Here is a 21647-nt window from a genome sequence, read left to right as displayed (position 1 = left end):
ATATGATTTAAAAATAATAAAGAAATTGATTTTTAAATTCTTCTAAGAAAAATGTCCTGGTATGTCTAATATATATATTGTTTATAAAGTTAATAAAAATAAGCAGATTTTCTATTTCTCTATTTCTTTTCAAATATATATATATAAATTTATAATATATAATATATAAATATCTGTATTTATAATATATTAGATTATATTTGAAATTTTTCTATAGTAGTTAAAAAATGTGCTAATAAGATGAATTATTTATCAATTATTATAAGAATTATGTTCATATTTTCTATTAGAATATAAAAATATCAATTTTTAAAATTTTACTCAAAAAATGTTTCAATCTTTTATATATTTTTGTTGAATTTATATTATATTTTCAAATTATATCTTAGTTTAAAAGGATTTAAAACTTTTTTAAAATGATTTGAACGAATGATACAAATATTTCATAAAGTACTTTATATGAAATGTAAATAATATAAATAAATCTATTTGTAATTAAAGATTTATTTAATATGTCATTTGATTATTTAATTTATTATTTTCACTTAAATTTGTTTAATTGATCAAATATAATTGATAGAATATAATCTTAATTATATAATCTTAATGAAATATATTATTTATCAAATAATAAATATAGTTATTTTCTATTATTTTTATTTATATTATTTATTATTTTTCCAAATATTTATTTTTTATCTTATTCCTTCAATTAACCAAATAAAGAATAAATTTGAAAAATTGAAATATATTACTTATGAAATAATAAATATTGTTATTAATATTGTTAATAATATTGTTAATTTTTAAATTTTAATAATATTGTTTAAAATAATTATTTTTAAATTATTATTCAAAATATGTTTTTCCAAGTTCTTGTAATAGTTTTAATTGTATAATTTAATCAATTACAATAATTTATTGGAAGAAAAAAAAATAAAATAGAAAAAATGCAATACTAGCATTGGCTGTGTCACTAGCATCGTGCTGCTAACCGAATATGAACAAATTCAAGTCCATATTTTGAAAAAAATATGTTCAATATTATATTTATTTATTTATCATATTTCATAATAATATCATAATTTGATATTATTTTTTATCGATAATAAATTTTTTTTTAAATTTAATTTTTTAATGATATTTGAAGATTTTTAAATGATTTTTATAATATAACTTTGAAATGATCTTGAACTCTAAAATTTGTTTTTAGAATTTATTTATAAAAATTGTTTCGTCGAAACATACTTTCGACGAAATATTAGATTTTAATGATAAGATAGATCATTAATTTAAAATAAATTTGTTTTTGTATTAATTAAATAAATATTAATATGAACATATTTAATAAATAATTTAATAAATATATATATGAACATATTTATTATTGCTTGATTAAATATTCAATAATTATTATATTCGTTATAACATTTCTTAGTATATATAGAAAAACGATTCGTAAAGCATTATTTAATATAGAAGAAAATTGAAATGACATTTATAAAATTCAACAAAAAAACATCTGAAACGATAAATATTGTATATAAAATATTAATATATTTGTAGAATACATTTAAAGAATCAATTTTAGAAATTAAAACAATCGCAAAAGTTGATACAAAATGATAATAAATAAATGATGATAAAAAAATATCGATTAAGACTTATTTAATTTTTTAAATAAATTAATGTTAAATATGAAAAACAAAAAAGTAATAGATAAAATAAAAATTTTATTCTATATTTGTTTTGCTTCCTCTAACACAAACTTTAATTGTTAATAATTTAATAAATAGACGATATTCTTATATATCGATCTTAATATTTGTCTCTAGAATCCACCTTTCAAAAATATTCAATAAATATATTAACATTCTGTATACAATACAAAAATTTTCATACATGAGAATTTTAATAATAAATAATATTATTAAACAAACAATAATTCTGTTTAAATAAAACATTATGAGTAAATTATAATTAATTATATATGAAACAAATTTCTTATTAATGGAATATCACTCAAGAAAATGAAATCAATCTTTGATGTTTGTATAATTTTCGTTTTTTTCTTTTAAATATAACTTTATAGACATTTATAATTTATTATGTATTATTTTCAATTTACATATTATCTTAATAATTATCAATTAAAATAGTTCTTATTTATCATGTTTATATATTTCCTCAAGTCACTGTATTTATACTATATTTCCTAATTTTACTAAAATAAACTTAAAGCTAAAGTCAGATTGTCAAATTTTGATTCGTAATTTTTTAAATGAAATGATATTTCAGACACTACAAATTTGTTGATAATCTGAAAAATATCTATCTATCAATGATATCAAACAATTCAAATTTAATAAAATTGTTTTCAAAAATCCAAAAATAATTATTTCACGATATGCCTTTTAATATCTAAGATATTTTTCAATATCTTATCTTTGAAAAAAATGATTATCAAACAGAAGATACGTATGCATAATATCAACTGACTGATAATCTGATATCTGTGATGATCGATTTTATTTCATCTTTAAATAAATTATTATTCAATAAATTTTTTTGTAATATTGTTATAATTTTAACAATATAAATAGGATTTACTCACTGCAAATATTGTATAAAAATTTCGATATAATCATAAAATTCTACATCATAAAAAAACAAAAGTTTGGTTATTATTCGGTAATCACATAAAAAGATTGAAATTAAATAACATAAAATTTTTTATGAAAGTAATATATGAGATATAAATAAGATATATTACAAATTGAAAAGTTATCGCGAATAATTGAATTGTATTCAAGACCACAAACTTATGATTAAGATTAAATTAGAAAATTCTTCTTCGTCAATCAAAGTATTTGAAAAAAAAATTAATTTTAAATTAACATTGAAGAAGCATTGAGCTCTTACGTATTTCAGATTCACATATACATATATACATATATAAAAAATAAAAGTTTTTATACATTATAAAAAAAAATTCATCTAATTCAAAAATTTTAATAAAAATTTGTATATATATTGTATAGCATAATGAAGTATATTAAAAAATTCTTTTGTTATTTTCTATAAAAAAAAAATTAAGCAAATCATTTAATCATGATATATACACAATGAAACAAAAACGTATTTAATTACAGTATTGATGAAAAAGTAATTTAAATAAATAATTTTAAACAGAAAATATCACTTAATTTTAATCTTTTTGAAAAAAAAATAAAGATTAACTTTAATTACGATATTAGAGATTAAAAACTAAAAAATTATATAATTATATAATTATAAAAATTATATAAATTATTATATAAATATATTAATTAGTTATGATGTTAAATATTTAAATTATTTATGTGTTAATATTAAATATTTTAATGTTTGAATACTTTTAAATTATGATTACATTATTGTGTTTTTGATTTTCAAATATAAAAGTTATTTTCTTTTTCAACACAAAAAATCGATAAAAAAATATGTCGATCATTTTTTCTAAAAACTATTTTATATATTTCATTAAAATCGATAAATGTGCGTTATATATTTCATGTTATAAGATTTATACGTTTCATACATAGAGTAAAATATATTTATAAATGTAATATATTAATATATAATAATATATATAATTAAATTTAAAATAGATTATAAAAATTATAAATATATTCATAGAAATTTAAGATAAATAGTTTATATTATGATCAATAAATATATTTATTAATCATAAATTTTTTTAAACATTATATCATTTAAGATACGATTCATTTTACAACAATAACTTCAAGAAATTATATTTTTTTCAGATACGTTTCAAATGAAAAAAAAAAAAAAAAATAAAGAAGAATAAAATAAGAAATAAAATAAAAATTACAATTAATTGATGTTATTTGTAAAAAATTATCGAATCAAACGAAAATTTTTAGAAAACAAAATGAAATAAATTTATTTACACTTTCCAATTAATCTAAATTACTTAAACATAAGTTTTTCAATTTTTATTTTTTTTCTTTATTTTTTCATATCTGTTCATATATTGAATATTGTGATATTTATGAGTAATTCATTGTTAATAATTTGTACAGAAAATCTGATTAAAAAAATTTACAACACATTTCAAAAGTAGTAAATTTATCAATATCACTTTCAAACTTTTGTTAAGAAAAACAAAGAAATTACATGCACAAAAGGAAGCATAAATAAGAATAAGTTAATGTAATTATCAATTATAAATAATAGAAAATTCTTACATTGTTTAAGCTGTCCAATACTACTTCAACTGTAATAAAATTAAAAATTTTTATATTTTTGGATATCTGTAAATAATTTCGATAAAATTTTATGCATATATTATATAATTTATTTAAATCCTTAAAAGATATGTTTTAAATTTAAATTGTAGCTGAAATGAAAATTAAATATCAATTTTTACTTCTTCATTTACAATTCCAATAATTATTTTAAGGAATTTAAAAAAAAACTATTTTTACATATTATATAATAAATTAAATCTTCTAACATTATTTCAAAAATTCAAATTATTTGGTCTAATTTTTTCAAAAAAATATTTAGTTTTAAATAATATATGAATACTTTTGTCTGTCATTATATATGAAATAAGTTTTAAATAGAATTTATATTTTCAATTAGAATTGTTTTTATATTTTATATTTAAATATAAATATAAAAAGCGTAGATATGAAATGTACCTTCTACTAGATTTTAGGATTTTTTTTAAGGAATTTTTTTTCATATTCTAAATTTAATACAAATACATGTCCTCTCTCTCTCTCTCTCTCTCTCTCTCTCTCTCTCTCTCTCTCTCTCTTCACTTATTTAAATAATAGAATCTTGAAAATGCTCTGAAAAAAATTGAAAATTGAATATTGATGAGAGAAAAGAAAGCACTGATCATAAGTGGCAGCATTTATATTTCTAATTAGAACTGTTTTTATATTTTGTATTAATAATTATTAAATATTTTCAGTATCATGAAACATCTTCAAAATCAATTCATTTTATGAGATCAAATAATAAATATTTAATAAATTTAATTTTTTATAGAATTTTTTTAAAAAGCATCTTTTGTATCATAATAAAAATAATGATTAATAATTGAATTTATATATGTAATATATATTAGATAAAAGTTACAATTAATTTTATAATTCAATTCTATATAAAATTATTCCAAGAATTTAAGTCACAAAAGTTATTTGATTATTTCAATTAAAAATATTATTTATAATTAAAAATAAAAATAAAAAAACAGACAAATTTAAATTGTTGGCTTTTAATTAAAAAGAAATTTTTTTTTATTATTAAATAAAATTCTAAATTATAAAAATAGCATACAAATGTATAAAGTTGAACAAACTTCTCAAAAAAATATATATATTTATTTCATAAATCAATATATATACAATTTTTATAATATATAATATCATATATAATTCTTACATAAAAAAAGAATCAATATTATTTAACAATAAAAAAATCAATCAAAAGAAGGATTTTCATTTTTTATTTCACACATACGTACGCTTATATATATATTTAATATATCTTTTATATCTTTGAAAAATATATAATATGATATGATATGATATATATATATATAATATGAGTGAGATTTCAGATAGATAATAGTTTAGAAACTAGATAGTAATATCACTAACCAATATTGATAAAGTTTGATGTGATAAAGTTTTATAATTCATATTTTTACACAAGAAATCATATTAAACACAAGAAATTTTGTGTTTAAATAATTATCATTTTTAAATTAATAAATTAAATTAAATATAAGTGTTTTAAATATAAGTGCAATTCATTCATCGATAATGTTGTACAAGATTTTTAAAAAAATATAATAATTATTATATATAATAATTTAAATAATTATCATTTTTAAATTAATAAATTAAATTAAATATAAATGTTTTAAATATAAGTGAAATTCATTCATCGATAATGTTGTACAAGATTTTTAAAAAAATTTTCAAAAAATTCAATCATTAAAATACAAACATTAATTAGAATACGAATGAGATTAAAATTTATACAATTGTATATAATGTATATATGTTGATTAAGTTTAAAATATAACTAAATATAAAATAATTTTTAAAGGAATTTAGAGATTATCAGTAATCTTGAAGGAAAATGAAAAAAAAATTATTCCTATATTTTTTCTACATCATCATATTTTTTCTCATAGTGAAGGGTATAATAATATTTATTGATAAAAACTTTATTTCGACGATGAAAATCATAAATTTGAATGATATTTCTTGTTATGATGAAGCAAGTACGCAAAACAGCCTTCCAGACTTTGATTCAAAATTAGGTATTTATTTATTAATATTTATATGATTATTACAAAATTATTAATATTTATATCATTCGATATTCTTTAGTCACAATCATTTTTTAAGTTAATAAAATTTTCTATATTTATTAAACAACTGAATAATAATTCATATTCAGAATTGAATTGAAAAAATGGATACAAAAATTTATACTATAAATTTATTAAATGATTTTACAAAATAAAATTTAGTTTTCTGTTTCTTTTTTTCTTAAATTATTTCAAATTATTAACATTAATCTTTGCATATGCATATATAGTAAAACAAGTTTATTTTTCAATTGCGATTGTATTCATGATAGATCATAAATAAATTTTGAAGGTAAAATAGAAAATGCCTTTTCATTGACGCACATATTATTATAAGAAATAATATTGAATCTACATTTCAAAGCAAATTTTAAATAGAAATTCTTAAATAGTATATAAAAGTATAGAAATATTTAAAACAATTAAAAACAATTATAAATAAATAAATTCTTTATATCATTGACAATAGATGAACCAAATGTGGACAAGAATATTTTCTTTCATGAGACATCTTGTTTTGATAAAAATAATTTGATATTAAATGCTCGTCAAGCATGCGCCATTGAATCTGCAGCTAAAATGAATCCAAATATGAACGTGTATCTGCTATTCCTTTCTCCTTCTAAAATTTCGAAACAATCAAGAAAAATGTTTGAACAACTACAAACTTATTCGAATATTCGTATCAGACGTGTTAAATTTCAAAATTATGTAAAAAACACACCTCTGGATATGTGGTACAAAATCGATATATTAAAGAAAAGTAAATGGCCAAGAATTCAAATGGCTGATATTCTAAGATTTCTAACACTTTGGAAATACGGAGGAATATATTTGGATCTGGATGTTGTTGTTATCAAGTAAGAATATTTTTATATATTTTGCAATTTATTATTGCAGATATATATTTTTGTCCGATTTTCAAATTTGAGACGAATCGAAAAAATTTGAATGGAATCAGGCGAAATATAATATATATATATATTATACATATATATATTATTTATAATATTGTATAATACAATATATTACATAACAATATATAATAATATAATATTATATAATATTGTATAATATATTATTTAATAATAACATATATTGTATAATATATTTACATAAAATAAAATATATAGATTTTATTTGATATTGTTATAATATTATTCGATGAATAATATTCAATGTTTATTACAATGTTCAAGAACTTTTTTAATATTGATGACATATTATCCGTTTTATTCATTTAAACTAAAAATTTTATTTTCAAGAACTTATTTTTATTTATTTCGAACTTATAATATAAAAACTTTTTTAAGGAAATTTTATATTTTATTTTTATATATAATACTTATAAAATAGAATTTATAAGGAAATTTCATTATTTTGAATTCTGATTTTGAAATGCAATTCTATAAAAACGAACATATCGGCATGTAATCGGCTATTAGTTTAAATAATAATATTATTTAAACTATTTAAAATTTAGCTATTAATAAAAGATAAAAGAAAAGTGAAAATAATATTTGAATATGTTAATTTATTTTGTATAATATTAGTATTTTGTATAATTTTCTTGATTGATTTGTATGAAATTATTAACATTTCTAAATATTTCTATTTCTTATGGATTTTATACTTGACTGATTCATATACGGAATAAAATTAAAATTATTGTTATATAGAATTAATTAAGTTAAAAAAAATAACTAAAAATTATATACTATTAACTTCAAGTAATACAAAAATATTAAGATTTCGTATCATGTCCGAATTTTATCAACTCATCTCGAAGCTATAATGTTATATATCTATGGTTAGACTAAAGTATATAAAATGATCAGTTATGTTCAAAAATTTAAGTGATCGATTTTATTAAAATAAAGCTAAAATTGAGATAAAAATAAAAAAAATTTCAATTTTATTATTATTTTTATTTTTTCTTCGTTTATAATTAAAAGTTTGTATACAAATTAAAACATCATAAATGTGTAGAAAAGAATTTCAAATTTCAAATTGATTTTCAGATAATTATAGTATTTTTTTATAGATTTTATTTATAACATAAATTATGAAATTTTTTTAAAAATTCTTATATAAATTATAAATATATAAATTATAAATTATAATTATATATAATTATAAATAAATTAAATATTTCAATAAAAAAAGATAAAAAGAAATTTTAAAAATAATAGTTTTAATTTATAAATAATAAAAAATAAATATAAATATATTTATTTTTAATATAAAATATAAAAATAAAAATTTTTTTGTTTATAAGAATACATAGAAATATAAGAACAGATTTTTTATTCACTAATATTAAAAGAAATTTTTATAATTATAATAAATAATAATATTGAATTATTCAGAAAATGACAATATGATAAACAATATGATGACAATAAAGATATATACTAAAATTATTTTTATTATATAAATTATATTTTTTGTTTTATATAAATATAATAATATATATTTTATTGTCGAATGAAATTAAAAATTTTGCTAATTATATTTATCATATAGAACGTTTCTTATATCTAAATATTAATATAAAAATTGAATTCCAAACAAATTTAATTCCATTTATACAAAATTTATAATATTTATTTCATAAAAATATTTTTTAAAAAATCTTTCTAATAATAATGCAAATATTATATAGTCTTTAAAATTAAAAGTATTAATAGTAATTTCAAAAAAATTGCTATTATTTTAGAAATATTTTAGAAAATATTTATTTCAATCTCTATTTTTTATTTTATATAAAATAGAATAATAAATGTCCTTTATATGTTATTTAATTTTAAAATCTCTAACTATTTGAACCAAGCTATATTTGTTTACATAAAAAAGTTTGTTGAAACTCAGAAATATTTTTTTCAATTTTGTCAATAAAACGAAACCAAAATTACAATATTTTTATTTTTGATTGTTGTCTTAATTTAAAGAATCATTTCTTCAATTCTCAGATATTTTTAGTCTAACAATCAATAGATATTAATTTTAGAACATTATGAATTCATAACAAATTCTAATAACAAAAGTTTATTCATTGATATTTTTATTTTATTCTTACAATATTAATAATAATAATTAGAATAACATGATACAAACAATGTTTTAAATTATTTTTTAAAAGTGACAATATTTTTACTAATTCATTAAAATAATAATAAATTTATTATTTGCAAATATAATATATAATATCAATATTATAAAAAATATTTTTAAGGATATCATGATATATCTTTTTATTATATTATTATTTATTTTATATTATTATATTTTTTATTAAATTGAATGGATCAGAATTTTATATATATAAATTAGAATAAAGAAAATTGTAATTTCTGATAAATTATAAATTTTATATTTACAAAATGATTTTTAAATTATTTGTTATATAAAATATATTTATTTTGATTTATATGATTTATATTTATATTTATATTTATTTTGACAGATCCATTGAACATTTAACAAATTTTGCTAGTGCTGAGGATTGGTATCAAGTGGCTGCTGGTATTTTGGGATTTGATACTTCAAAATTGGGTCGTCACATTGCCAACGAGTCCATTTACGAAATACGAAATAATTTTCGAGGTGATATCTGGGGTTACAATGCTCCCGGTGTAATTACCAGAGTGTTAAAACGAATTTGTTTAACGGAAAATGTAATGTATATAATATATATTTTATATTATAAATTATTTTTGTTTAATGATATTCGATACAAATTTTAATTTATACAGTAATACAATAACAATAAAAAATCTATTTCTTGAAAATGCCGTAATAGAACAAAGATAATTATTTACAAAAGAATACATCTCACCAATTTCAATGGCTTCTAAATATATTGCAAGAATGAACTTCTGTAAAATTTTTTTCTATATAACTACTTAAATCATAATTTTTCAAATATTTGCAAGAAAAAGATTGCTACTACTAAAATTGCTATTATTAAAAAAAATTTCATTTATGTCTATGCATCTATATATAAATACATGTAATTATTTATCAAAAAGCTATTTCTTTATAAGTTATGATAATTGAAACATTTCAATTCATACATTCCATGGAAATTATTATATTTAATATATCTATTTTATAAAGAATATTATAAAGAAACTTGAACACTTTATTTAAAATTATTTTATATTTTTTTTCGAAATCTTTTAGCAAAGCTGGAGAAAAATAGATATTAGAAATAGATAAATACTTATTTTTTTTATTTCAAATGATACAAGATTTGACAAATAAACTTATTTTGAAATAATTATATAAAAAATAGTATTTTAAATATTTATTAATATATTAATACATAAATATATTTTAATATTAACTCATGAAATTAAATATTTTGTTGAAATATTTAATATATGATGAAATAAAGATAAGATAAAATAAAAATAATTTAAATAACAATATTTTCATCAATTTCTATTCTAATAATAGAATTTTAAATAATAATATTTCAAATAATAATTAAATAAAATAAACTTTTTGACATTAACATATATTTTTATTAATAACATGATATTTTATTTTATTTATTAAATGACTAAAAATATTGTAAAATAATTTATATATCTATATTATTGATTTATTTTATTTGTTTTTATCCACAGATATAGAAAATAATATTTTGAAATTATACTGTATATTATTCCATATATTACTATCTAAAAATAAAATATAAAACACTCCAATTGAAATTACGATACAACAATAAATACTAAACAAATATAAGATTATAATTACAGTTATTATAATTTCAATCATATATTATAATTTTAGTTAACCAAATACTATTTTATATGTATATATAAATATAATTATATATATATATATATATGTATACATAAATATAATTATACGTATATATGTATATATAAATATAGTTTATTTTTATTTTATTTTCATATTTCAAAGGATATACAGAATATTAATATATTCAGGAAACATTTTTGAAAATTTAATTTTTGAAATAATAAACATAAAAATTATTATTTACTATTATATACTATATATATATCTATATATATTTATAAATTTATGAATAATTTATATTCATATTAGATAAAAATGGTAATAAATATAGTCATAACAATTTTATTTATATTATTTTTACTATTTTTATTATATATTATATTTTTATTATTTCCTTGCTTTATTTAACGCAAATTTCAATTACTTATAATATAAACATTTGAAAATACAAGAAACAAAAATAATTAAGCATAAAAAATAAGATAGAGAAAATATCTATGAAATTAATTTTTTCTATTTACATAGAATTAGAATTTTTCTCAATGTGCTAGACGTCTTACAATAACGTAATAAATAACTCTTAATTTTTATATACCAATTTTTGTATTTGATCTCTAAAATCAATTCTCGAAAGATGAAATAGATAAAATCAATTCTACCATGAATATATTAACATTTTGTATCATATGGATAAAAGAAAAAATAATGCTTTTTACAATATTTTCAAAATTATTAAAATTGGTTAGAAAAAAAATAATTGGCAAATTCATACAAACAATAAAAATACTAAAAAAAAATCCAAATAATAAAATAATAATAAATTAAGTTAGATAAATTTAACATGAATGATAATAAATGAAATGATAATAAGATAAGGCAAAATATATATTGACATAAAATACTAGCCTTATGAAAAAAATATAAGAAATAAAATTATCAATTTTTCAATCGATTCATTAGATTCAAATAATTACAAATATAATATTGAAGAATATAAAATTAAATAAGATGTATTTTTATTTTATTTATCATCAATATAGAATATAATAGAATAGAAACTTGAAGCAAATTATAATTTCGCTTTAATATTTCTTTTTAAATTAGTTTTAAATAAAGTTTTAAATTAACATTCATACTACATTTCATTCATATTTTATCTTTTTGTATCTCCTTCTATAGATTGCGTAATATACTATTTGTTAAATTATATCTCAAATATTATTTTTTTTTATGTCCTCGTTTTACACCTCGTAACTATAATATTATAAATTATATTATTTTTTCAATTTATTTTTAATAATTTCCTATAAATGTTTTATTAGTTTTAAATCTTGATTATATATCGATATTTTATTACAGGAAATTTTGAATTTTAAAAATAGTTATACAGTAATAGAATTTCGCAAATATAAAAAAATATTTCAATTTATCTTTAATATTCATTTAATTTATAGGTAATAAAAATCATTCATCAAGTCAATTATCATTCAATAAATATATAAATACGATTTAAATTATATTATTATCATAAAAACAAAAAATTAAAATACATTTATTAAATTTATTAAAAAAAATATAAAAAATATTACTAATTAATATTAATAATTGCATTATTATTATTATTTTCCGATATCTTCCTTTTTCTTTCTTTTTCCTTTTTTAAACATAAGAACAAATTCCGAATTTCGATTTATATTTATAGATATCAAATTATATATCATATCAAAATAAATAATCAATGTCTATATTACAATTGTATTTATGATAATAATAAAGCATCAATTTTGAATTTTTTGAAATTAATTATATGAAAAATATTTATTATAGTTTGAATTATTTATCGATTTGATATTAAAATTAAAAAAAATAAAGACAAATATATAAATAAATATATAAAATAAATATATAAAAATATTTGTATTTTATCCAGGTTCAGGACATGTCTAGGAATCGATGCCAAGGCTTTCGTGTTTTTCCTCCTTCAATGTTTTACCCGATTCATTACAATAATTGGTCGTTATATTTCAAGACAACAAACAATACTGAAATGATGAAAATAATCGAACAAGCGATGACAATTCATGTATGGAACAAATTAAGCAATGCTGAAAAAGTGGATGTAAATAATGATGTACTTTATGTGAATATTGCGAAAAAATATTGTCCAAAGATTTTGAACAATTGCGGAAAATTATTTTAATATTACATATTGAAAACTACATATATAAGATATTGGATTAATGGATCATTTCTAAACTGGAAATTTTTAAATTTCAAACAACATTTTTCTTTCGGCTTTATCAACGAGTTATTAACAAAAAAACATTAACCATGGAGCATATACTTCAATCCAGCCACGACAATAATAGAAGCTACGTACCCATGATAAGCACAATATTGAATTTTTTATAATTTTTTTCATAATATAATTCGATATAATTTTTTATCGATAAAATATTCATATATTATATTTCATATTTAACATAAATATCACATAATGAAATGTAACATATCTACATTATACGTATGAATAATAATCTAAATATTATTAAAACTATTAAACTTAATGAATTAAATGACATTTTGCGCACTTAATTAGAATTCAGCATTTCTGTAAATAATAATTTAAATAATGAAACTGACAATTTTACATATAAGCAATATTAATTGATATGATAAATCTCACTGTACCATAATCATTTAATATAAATTCTATTTAAGATTTCATGTGAATGAAATATATAACACTATGTTTATTAAAAGCTTCAATGACATCGCTATTCGTTCAGCCATGTGCTGTATTCTTATTTCTGATTGGTTATTATATTTATATTTATTTAAATTAACGTAAGAGAAAACAAAAAATAGCACATCTTCAATCAACGAAATTTTGCAAACTATTCGATAGTTGCTAATTTTTTAATACAGTACCATGATATTATACAAATAATTTAACAACAAAATAGGTATCATCTACTTCAATCTGCGTATTGTACATGTATAAAATATTAATTTATTTGTAGAATATATTTGAAGAATTCAATTAATTCTAAAGTTTTCTTTTTTCGCATTCCATTCTCATCTCATTTCATTTAACACAAACTTATAATTTAATAAATTGCTTATAATTTAATAAATGAATCCTAATTGACATTTTTTTATACCAATCTTTTGTGTTTTTGACTTTTAAAATCTATTCTTTACAAATATATTAATATTTTATATATTTATTCGAAATGAATTATCAGATATAAATAAAATTACATGACCAAAATATATAAAAAACAAAATTTTTTTCATAATTTTGAAATACATATTAAATACATATTAAATACATATTAAATATATTATGAAGAAATATTATTAGAATTAATACGAGATATATTATGTCTAAATAAAAATGAAGAAAGATGAACTTAAAATTCAAAAAATTTCCAAGATAAAAATTAATAATTATATCTCATTTTCATAAAAATAGCAATTACTATAAAAATAATTGACATCATAAGCGGTAATGCATTTTACGCTACAATAATATGAATGAAACCTAATATCATCAAAATTTGTCAGCAACATTTATTATATAATTTTGTTTGTTTATATATAATATTCATAATGTATATATAATGCTAAATAGATAATATATAGGTAGATAAAGATTCTAAATTATATATAACCTAATATATAAATACTATTTCATTTTAATTAAAATTATTTTCTAAGTAATTACAGTAATTCTCTGAGAATTGTAACTAAATTTTAACAAAAATAATTTAATTAAAGAAAAATATAAGTTTTAAAAATAAATTTATTAGAATATTTACATTTTTACAAAACAATAAAATATTACATTATGAATTAATAATAAATCTTCATAAAAGTGAACTATACTTGCATCATCTAGAGATTTATAGTTCATGCCTTATACGTTGCTACGAAATTGTTGAGAAAACACAAAGAATGTACGAATTATATATAATCATGTTCATCTATCTTTCGCCGTAATGCGTCAACTAAATTAATTCTTTTGTGTAACGTGTACGATTCGTCTGCACACAATTTCTATAACTTAACCTCTTTAAAATACATTGTGAAGATTTTGTACAGAATCGTGAAAAGAATGGCGGTTGGATCAACAAAAGTGGTACAAGTAACAAATATTGCACCTCAAGCAACGAAAGATCAAATGCAAACTTTGTTCGGGTACCTCGGAAAAATAGAAGATATCAGATTGTATCCTACTATACGGGATGTCGCAGTACCTGTTCAATCTCGTATTTGTTACATAAAATTTCATGATCAGGGATGTGTTGCTGTTGCTCAACATATGACAAATACTGTTTTTATCGATCGCGCATTAATTGTAATCCCTTATCAAAATGGTGACATTCCAGATGAACAGAGAGCTCTTGAATTAACAAATAATGGTACAGTTGTTCCAGGTAAATAATAATGATAACTAAATTTTTATTTTATTGTTCTTCTAAATTAAATATTATTTTTAATTTTATGTATGTATATAAAAATAAATTAAATTATTTTTTTTATAGGTCTTTATCCTTCTGAGCCAAAACTACCACCAAATGTTGTAAATACAATAGAAGGAATTCCTCCAAATCATGTTATTACTACTATAGATCCAAAATTAGAGGCAAATGGATTGCCACCTTATCCACATTTACCTGGCCATTTAGATAGCAGAAGAATTGAAGAAATAAGAAGAACGCTTGTTCTTGCTAATTTAGATCCATCTGTCACAACTGATCATTTATTAGATTTCTTCAGTAATAATAATGTTGAAGTAAAATATTTACGCATGTGTACCAGAGATTCAGATACAGAACATTATGCATTAGTAGAACTTTCTGAACAAGCAGCTGTAGTTTCTGCATTATTATTAAATGGAAAGTTGCTTTTGGATAGAGCAATTAAAATTTATCATTCAACACAAGCAATAGCGAAACCTGAAGCAAAAAGTAATGAAGCAGCACAAAAAGAGATAGAAGAAGCTATGTCTCGAGTAAAGGAAGCTCACAATTTAATTTCAGCTGCGATAGATCCAATGATTGGGATGTTATCAAAGGATAAACGAAGTCGTAGTGGTTCTCGTAGTCGAAAATCTCGATCTAGATCGAGAGGACGTAGTAGACGATCTAGATCACGTAAAAGATCACGTTCCCGTCACAGACGTTCACGTTCACGTCATCGACGAAGATCAAGATCTCGATCAAAACGTTCTCGCTCTAAAGATCGTAGACGAAAGTCTCCATCTCGTAGGAGAAGTAGTTCTCGTGGTCGACATCGTTCTCGTTCTCGATCTCGACGTTCTCGATCTCGCAGGTCCAGATCTAAATCCAAAGATCGCAAGAAACGATCTCCTCGTCGAAGAAGTCGATCACGATCTCGAAGTAAACGTTCGAAATCAAAATCTAGACGATCTAGATCTAAATCCAAATCTAGATCTTCAAAATCAAAATATTCTGAAAAATCAAGAGATAAAGATAAAGAAAGGAGAAGTAAAGATAAATCAGATAATTGTAAAAAAAATGATGACAAGGTTGATAAAGAAAAAAGCGAAAAGAAGTCTAATAAAGAAAAGAAATCTGAAAAAGAATCGAAATCTGAAGAAAAAAATAAAAATACTTCCGAAAATAGCGATACAAAGGAGAAAACAGAGTCTGAAACTTAAATCTTTATAACTTATGATCTATAAAAATTTATTTACATCTCTCAGACATTTTGTTATTTTGATGTTACGATATATCGTAATGTATTGATCAATAAAGAAATACAAGAATGACAAATTTTTGAAGATTGTTTTGATTTTTATGTATTTTTATGTATAAAAATTGCATATATTAGATACTAACATAAATGATACATTATTACATTTATTTTAATTTTTTGCTTTTAACAAATTTAAATAAAACAAATAAAAAATAAATAAAAAATAAATATGCATACTTTATAGCTCTAATTTTTTTAATTAAATTAGAATATATTTAAATATTTATTATACAAGATTCAATTATTCTAAATATTTGATATATTTTACATGTTACTTAACTTTCTGATAATATATTAAATATTATAATAAATATATATGAATGATATAATATATAAAATATTATAATATAATACTTGCATAAAAAATTCAAATTATCAAAAATAGTAATTATATTATTAAATTTGTATCAATTTAAGGATATTTTTTATTTAAAAATTTATTTATAATTAATAATTTTTGTCATAGATGTATATAGTAATAAATAATAATTTAATAATTAATTATTTTAATTTTCTTTTTATATTATAATTTTGAAATATGCGCCATTTATTCGAGGGCAGCACTATAAGTAGTAAACGAGGAACCAATGATTATTGTAAGCTCTTTTCAATAACTCTTTGTATATTCCGTGATTAAAAGCGAAAACTAATCATACTATTACAATCTTCAAGATATCTTAAATGATAGATAGTGACAGACGAATTAATCTTTAATGTAGTTTATTGCAAATTAAAAAAAATTTTAGCAATAAAATATTTTGATATTTCATTAAGATATTATATAAGATATTTATAAAATTGATAATAATATAAATTTAAAATTTTTACATATGAAAAATAACACAACGATATAATTCATGAAATGATCAAAAAGTTTTAATAAATTTTTATATATAACATTTATAAAACAATTTCATTTTAAACGTTTTTTTTATATCCAGTAATTCTACAATACGAAGTTAAATGGTGAAGATGACATCTATAGATGAAGGAAAATTAAAACAAAGTTTATCAAAAGTATGTATATTGTCATTTATTAGTATATATACTATAATTAATTAATGTATTTTTTAATAATACTTATAAAGTGCATTTTATTTTTTTAGTACCAAAATTCTGATATTACAAAAAAACATGTCATGAAAGTTCTAAATCTTTATAAGGGTTTAAAATATAATGTAGAACCATTTGGTAAGTATTATAAATATATATTCTTTAAGATTTATTTATTTATTTATTATTAGTTCTTATAACATATAAAAATATATGTTTGTAACAATTATTATTATATGTTTATAACATATAATAATATAAGAAATATATATTTATTTATAGTTTATTTATTTTTATTACATTCTTATTTTAGTATTTAATGACGGATCACGTAAAGAATTGTTTAATTTACAAGGAACAATACCTGTATCTTATAAAGGTAATATATTTTAAAATTTTTTTAAAAATATTTATATAAAGTCAATATTATTAATATGAATATTATTAAAATATTTTTAGGTAATTATTATAACATTCCTATATGTATATGGCTTATGGATACACATCCTAATAATGCACCTATGTGCTATGTCAAGCCTACTGCAGATATGAGCATTAAAGTTAGTATGTTTGTTGATCATAATGGAAAAATTTATTTACCATATCTTCATGATTGGTTACCAGTGAGTAATTTATATATAATTATATCTTATTATCTATTATTTTCTTTATAATAATTCTATTTTTATTATGTTTAGCATTCATCTGATTTACTTAGTTTAATTCAAATAATGATTGTAACATTTGGAGAACAACCACCTGTTTATGCTAAACCACGACAAGGTATACAAACAAGTTCTACACCTTATCCCATACAATGTGAGTATTTATTATTTATAAACATTTTTATAAAAAATTTGGATCTTAAAAATTATAAATTTATGTAGCTTTCATGCCTGTACCTGGAAGTGGAACACATATACCTGGTTCTAGTTTTCCATCATATCCTCAAAATTCACAATATACAGGTGGAAATAATATTTATCCTCCGTACATGTCTACAACATCTTCTGGATTTCCATATCAAGGTTATGGTTCATATGGAGGAACTGCATCAAATTATCCATCACAAAGTTGTACTGGCTCTTTTCAATATCCTCCATCAACACAACCAGTAAGTTATAATTTTTAATAAATAAATGTATATTTTATATAAATATTTATCTTTTTTTATAATTTCAAGTCTCCGACAGTACCTGCTACTGTTGGTGCATCAGGTACAATTACAGAAGAACATATTAGAGCTTCATTATTATCAGCAGTAGAAGACAAATTAAGACGAAGACTTAAAGAACAATTTTCACAATTGTCAGCTGAATTAGAAACATTACGTAGAACACAACAAGAACTTACAAGTGGATCAGCTCATCTAACAGATTTATTTGATAAATTAAAAAAAGAGAAAACTGAACTCGAAAAAAATATTACTATACTTCAAGATAAAGAAGCTGAATTGGAAAAAGAAATTGCAAAACTTTCTGACAATCAGTCAATAGATGTTGATGAAGCTGTTACAACAATCGCACCACTTTACAAACAGTATGTATTTAATTATTAGTTTAATTATATAGTTTAATATCATAATTATTTTTTAAATATTATAATTATAGAATGTTAAATGCATTTGCGGAAGAAGCAGCCACAGAAGATGCTATCTATTATTTAGGCGAAGCTTTACGTTGTGGTATTATAGATTTAGATGCATTCTTAAAACAAGTACGACAACTTTCACGCAGACAATTTATGTTAAGAGCTCTTATGCAACGCTGTCGTCAAAAAGCAGGATTGGCTGGTTAAACATTTTACTCAATTCTTATCAAGTTGTGCTATTCAATATTTTATTTTATTACAAATAATATATGCAATATGAACTAATAAATCCTATAAAGATACGTTATAGAAAGAAATATCTTTGTTATGGAAATATTGATTGCTACATATACAATATAAATTTTGTTTCATGTTATATCATTTTGTTTATAACAAAAGATTCAAACATAAAGTTTTTATATACAAAAATTAACAAAAAATATACACATACACACACATATATATATATATATATATATATATAAAATAAGGTTTGAAGGTTATAAAGGCTTTAAACAATTACATTAAAAAATAAATATCTTTGTTTTACAGAATTATATTTTTAAATGTATTTATATTCTTATTTAAAAAATATGTAAAAAATGCGTACTTTTTAATTAATTTTTTATATTATAAAAAAAATTGTGTATTTAAAAGTGATTTTAAATGTTAAAAAATACAAATGCTTATTACTGTGTGATAAATATATAGCTTAATCATTATAATTGTATGATTTAGTAAAAATACATTATTTTTATTCTTATAATATCTACATAATCATATTAATTAAATGCTATTTCATATAATTTTAAAATTAATTTTTTTCATTTATAAAATGGATCTGAAACAAAAAAATGAGATTTATATATATCAATGTATTGTTTAATTTTATTGATTTAAATTTCTATAAAATAATATACCTATACATAAATTCCAACCCAAAGAAGTAAAAATAATATACCAAAACCGGAAAATAATGCTGCCACTAAAGAAATTAATAATTCTTTGAACATATCCCTTGTAAATTTTGTACTAGTAACTTCATATACAAAAAACCATGCTGTAAAGAATATTCCAATTCCTAGTAATACCACTGCCAATAATGGAAAAATTGCAGGATTAATGGGAGAGACATATCTTGTCATAGATTCGACTTCCACCTGAATTAAAACAAGAAAAATTAATTAAAAAAAAAGAATTAGCACATAAAATATATATACTAATGTGTATTATTTTCGTAAAACATATATAAAAATCAGTTTTTAAATTTCAAGATAAAAATATATAATTATAATCTTCTTAAGTAGAATAAACTTTTTACATAAAAATAGAAGATACATATAACTATTATATCAATTAAAAAACACGTTAATAAAGTTTTGAAAACTTATTCCAGTCAAAAAATGCCAGAATGAAATTTCCAGATTATATTAAAATAAAATTATAATTATACCAAAGTAGAATATTATATTAAATATAATAATTAGTTAAATATAATAATAATATTAGTAAAGAAATAATAATTAGTCATACAATCAATACAAATCTTTAAGATAAAACAAATAATATATTTACCATTGTATCAATAAATATTTTGACGTGGCTTAATGGACACGTAAAACTTACACGATTAGCAACAAATACGCAATCATATGCTGCAAACTTCAATATAATATACATTCATGAAATAAACACGAATAATTACCAACCAGTAAAAAATTGAAGTTACTTAAATTTTTGAATATGAAGAATAAATTACAAATATTTTTATATGAATTATATAATAATAATTATATAAATAAAAAAATATTAATATTAATAATATATCGAATTATAATCTATTAATATAATAAAAAAATAAATTTTATGTAATATTTAATCTTATGATTAAGAAAAATAAAATTTTTTATATGAATATTTTAAATAATTAAAAATTTATAATAATTAACATATTTTTTAATATAATTATATAAGAAATATAAAATGTAGTATAATTATATAAGAAATATAATATGAATTTAAATAATTTTAAAATATT

The 21647-nt window shown here is 18.7% G+C and overlaps 4 protein-coding genes across 5 annotated transcripts; 3 read left to right on the top strand and 1 right to left on the bottom strand.

The window, feature by feature from the left end:
- Positions 1-5979: 5979 nt before the first annotated feature.
- Positions 5980-14226, top strand: LOC108001243 (lactosylceramide 4-alpha-galactosyltransferase-like). The gene is made up of 4 exons (XM_017062164.3): positions 5980-6352; positions 6873-7263; positions 9870-10080; positions 13110-14226. Exons 1-4 carry the CDS (start codon positions 6169-6171, stop codon positions 13377-13379), a joined length of 1056 nt encoding a protein of 351 aa, XP_016917653.1. The 5' UTR covers positions 5980-6168; the 3' UTR covers positions 13380-14226.
- Positions 14227-14362: 136 nt separating this feature from the next.
- Positions 14363-16983, top strand: LOC108001233 (probable splicing factor, arginine/serine-rich 7). The gene is made up of 2 exons (XM_017062153.3): positions 14363-15621; positions 15730-16983. Exons 1-2 carry the CDS (start codon positions 15300-15302, stop codon positions 16866-16868), a joined length of 1461 nt encoding a protein of 486 aa, XP_016917642.1. The 5' UTR covers positions 14363-15299; the 3' UTR covers positions 16869-16983.
- A 597-nt stretch (positions 16984-17580) lies between these two features.
- On the top strand, positions 17581-20423 carry LOC108001238 (tumor susceptibility gene 101 protein). The gene is made up of 8 exons (XM_017062160.3): positions 17581-17983; positions 18073-18157; positions 18333-18398; positions 18479-18642; positions 18718-18838; positions 18907-19133; positions 19203-19558; positions 19630-20423. The coding sequence occupies exons 1-8, from the start codon at positions 17930-17932 to the stop codon at positions 19814-19816; spliced, it is 1260 nt and encodes a 419-aa protein (XP_016917649.1). The 5' UTR covers positions 17581-17929; the 3' UTR covers positions 19817-20423.
- On the bottom strand, positions 20150-21342 carry LOC108001245 (transmembrane protein 258). Of its 2 annotated transcripts, XM_017062166.3 has the most exons (3): positions 21185-21342; positions 20530-20769; positions 20150-20450 (listed from the first exon to the last, which is right to left on the bottom strand). In XM_017062166.3, exons 1-2 carry the CDS (start codon positions 21287-21289, stop codon positions 20530-20532), a joined length of 345 nt encoding a protein of 114 aa, XP_016917655.1. In that variant the 5' UTR covers positions 21290-21342; the 3' UTR covers positions 20150-20450. The 2 variants fall into 2 exon arrangements, with proteins under 2 accessions (XP_016917655.1, XP_061937445.1); XM_062081461.1 differs by having other exon boundaries at positions 20150-20769.
- Positions 21343-21647: the final 305 nt, after the last annotated feature.

This window comes from Apis cerana, linkage group LG11, assembly GCF_029169275.1.
Source record: "Apis cerana isolate GH-2021 linkage group LG11, AcerK_1.0, whole genome shotgun sequence".
Taxonomy (NCBI): domain Eukaryota; kingdom Metazoa; phylum Arthropoda; class Insecta; order Hymenoptera; family Apidae; genus Apis; species Apis cerana.
Note: the sequence above shows the minus strand (reverse complement) of the source record. Positions and strands in the feature narration are given on the sequence as shown.

What these genes read in the sequence shown, in the direction of transcription:
- LOC108001243 (XM_017062164.3), top strand. Translation starts at nt 6,169, where the DNA reads ATGAAAAAAAAATTATTCCTATATTTTTTCTACATCATCATATTTTTT. An exon ending in CTGGATGTTGTTGTTATCAA is followed by an intron (nt 7,264 to 9,869) that starts GTAAGAATATTT and finishes TTATTTTGACAG; the next exon opens with ATCCATTGAACATTTAACAA. An exon ending in GAATTTGTTTAACGGAAAAT is followed by an intron (nt 10,081 to 13,109) that starts GTAATGTATATA and finishes TATTTTATCCAG; the next exon opens with GTTCAGGACATGTCTAGGAA.
- LOC108001238 (XM_017062160.3), top strand. Translation starts at nt 17,930, where the DNA reads ATGGTGAAGATGACATCTATAGATGAAGGAAAATTAAAACAAAGTTTA. An exon ending in ATCTTCATGATTGGTTACCA is followed by an intron (nt 18,643 to 18,717) that starts GTGAGTAATTTA and finishes TATTATGTTTAG; the next exon opens with CATTCATCTGATTTACTTAG. An exon ending in ATCGCACCACTTTACAAACA is followed by an intron (nt 19,559 to 19,629) that starts GTATGTATTTAA and finishes TTATAATTATAG; the next exon opens with AATGTTAAATGCATTTGCGG.
- LOC108001245 (XM_062081461.1), bottom strand. Translation starts at nt 21,289, where the DNA reads ATGTATATTATATTGAAGTTTGCAGCATATGATTGCGTATTTGTTGCT. An exon ending in AAATATTTATTGATACAATG is followed by an intron (nt 20,770 to 21,184) that starts GTAAATATATTA and finishes GTTTTAATTCAG; the next exon opens with GTGGAAGTCGAATCTATGAC.
- LOC108001233 (XM_017062153.3), top strand. Translation starts at nt 15,300, where the DNA reads ATGGCGGTTGGATCAACAAAAGTGGTACAAGTAACAAATATTGCACCT. An exon ending in TAATGGTACAGTTGTTCCAG is followed by an intron (nt 15,622 to 15,729) that starts GTAAATAATAAT and finishes TTTTTTTTATAG; the next exon opens with GTCTTTATCCTTCTGAGCCA.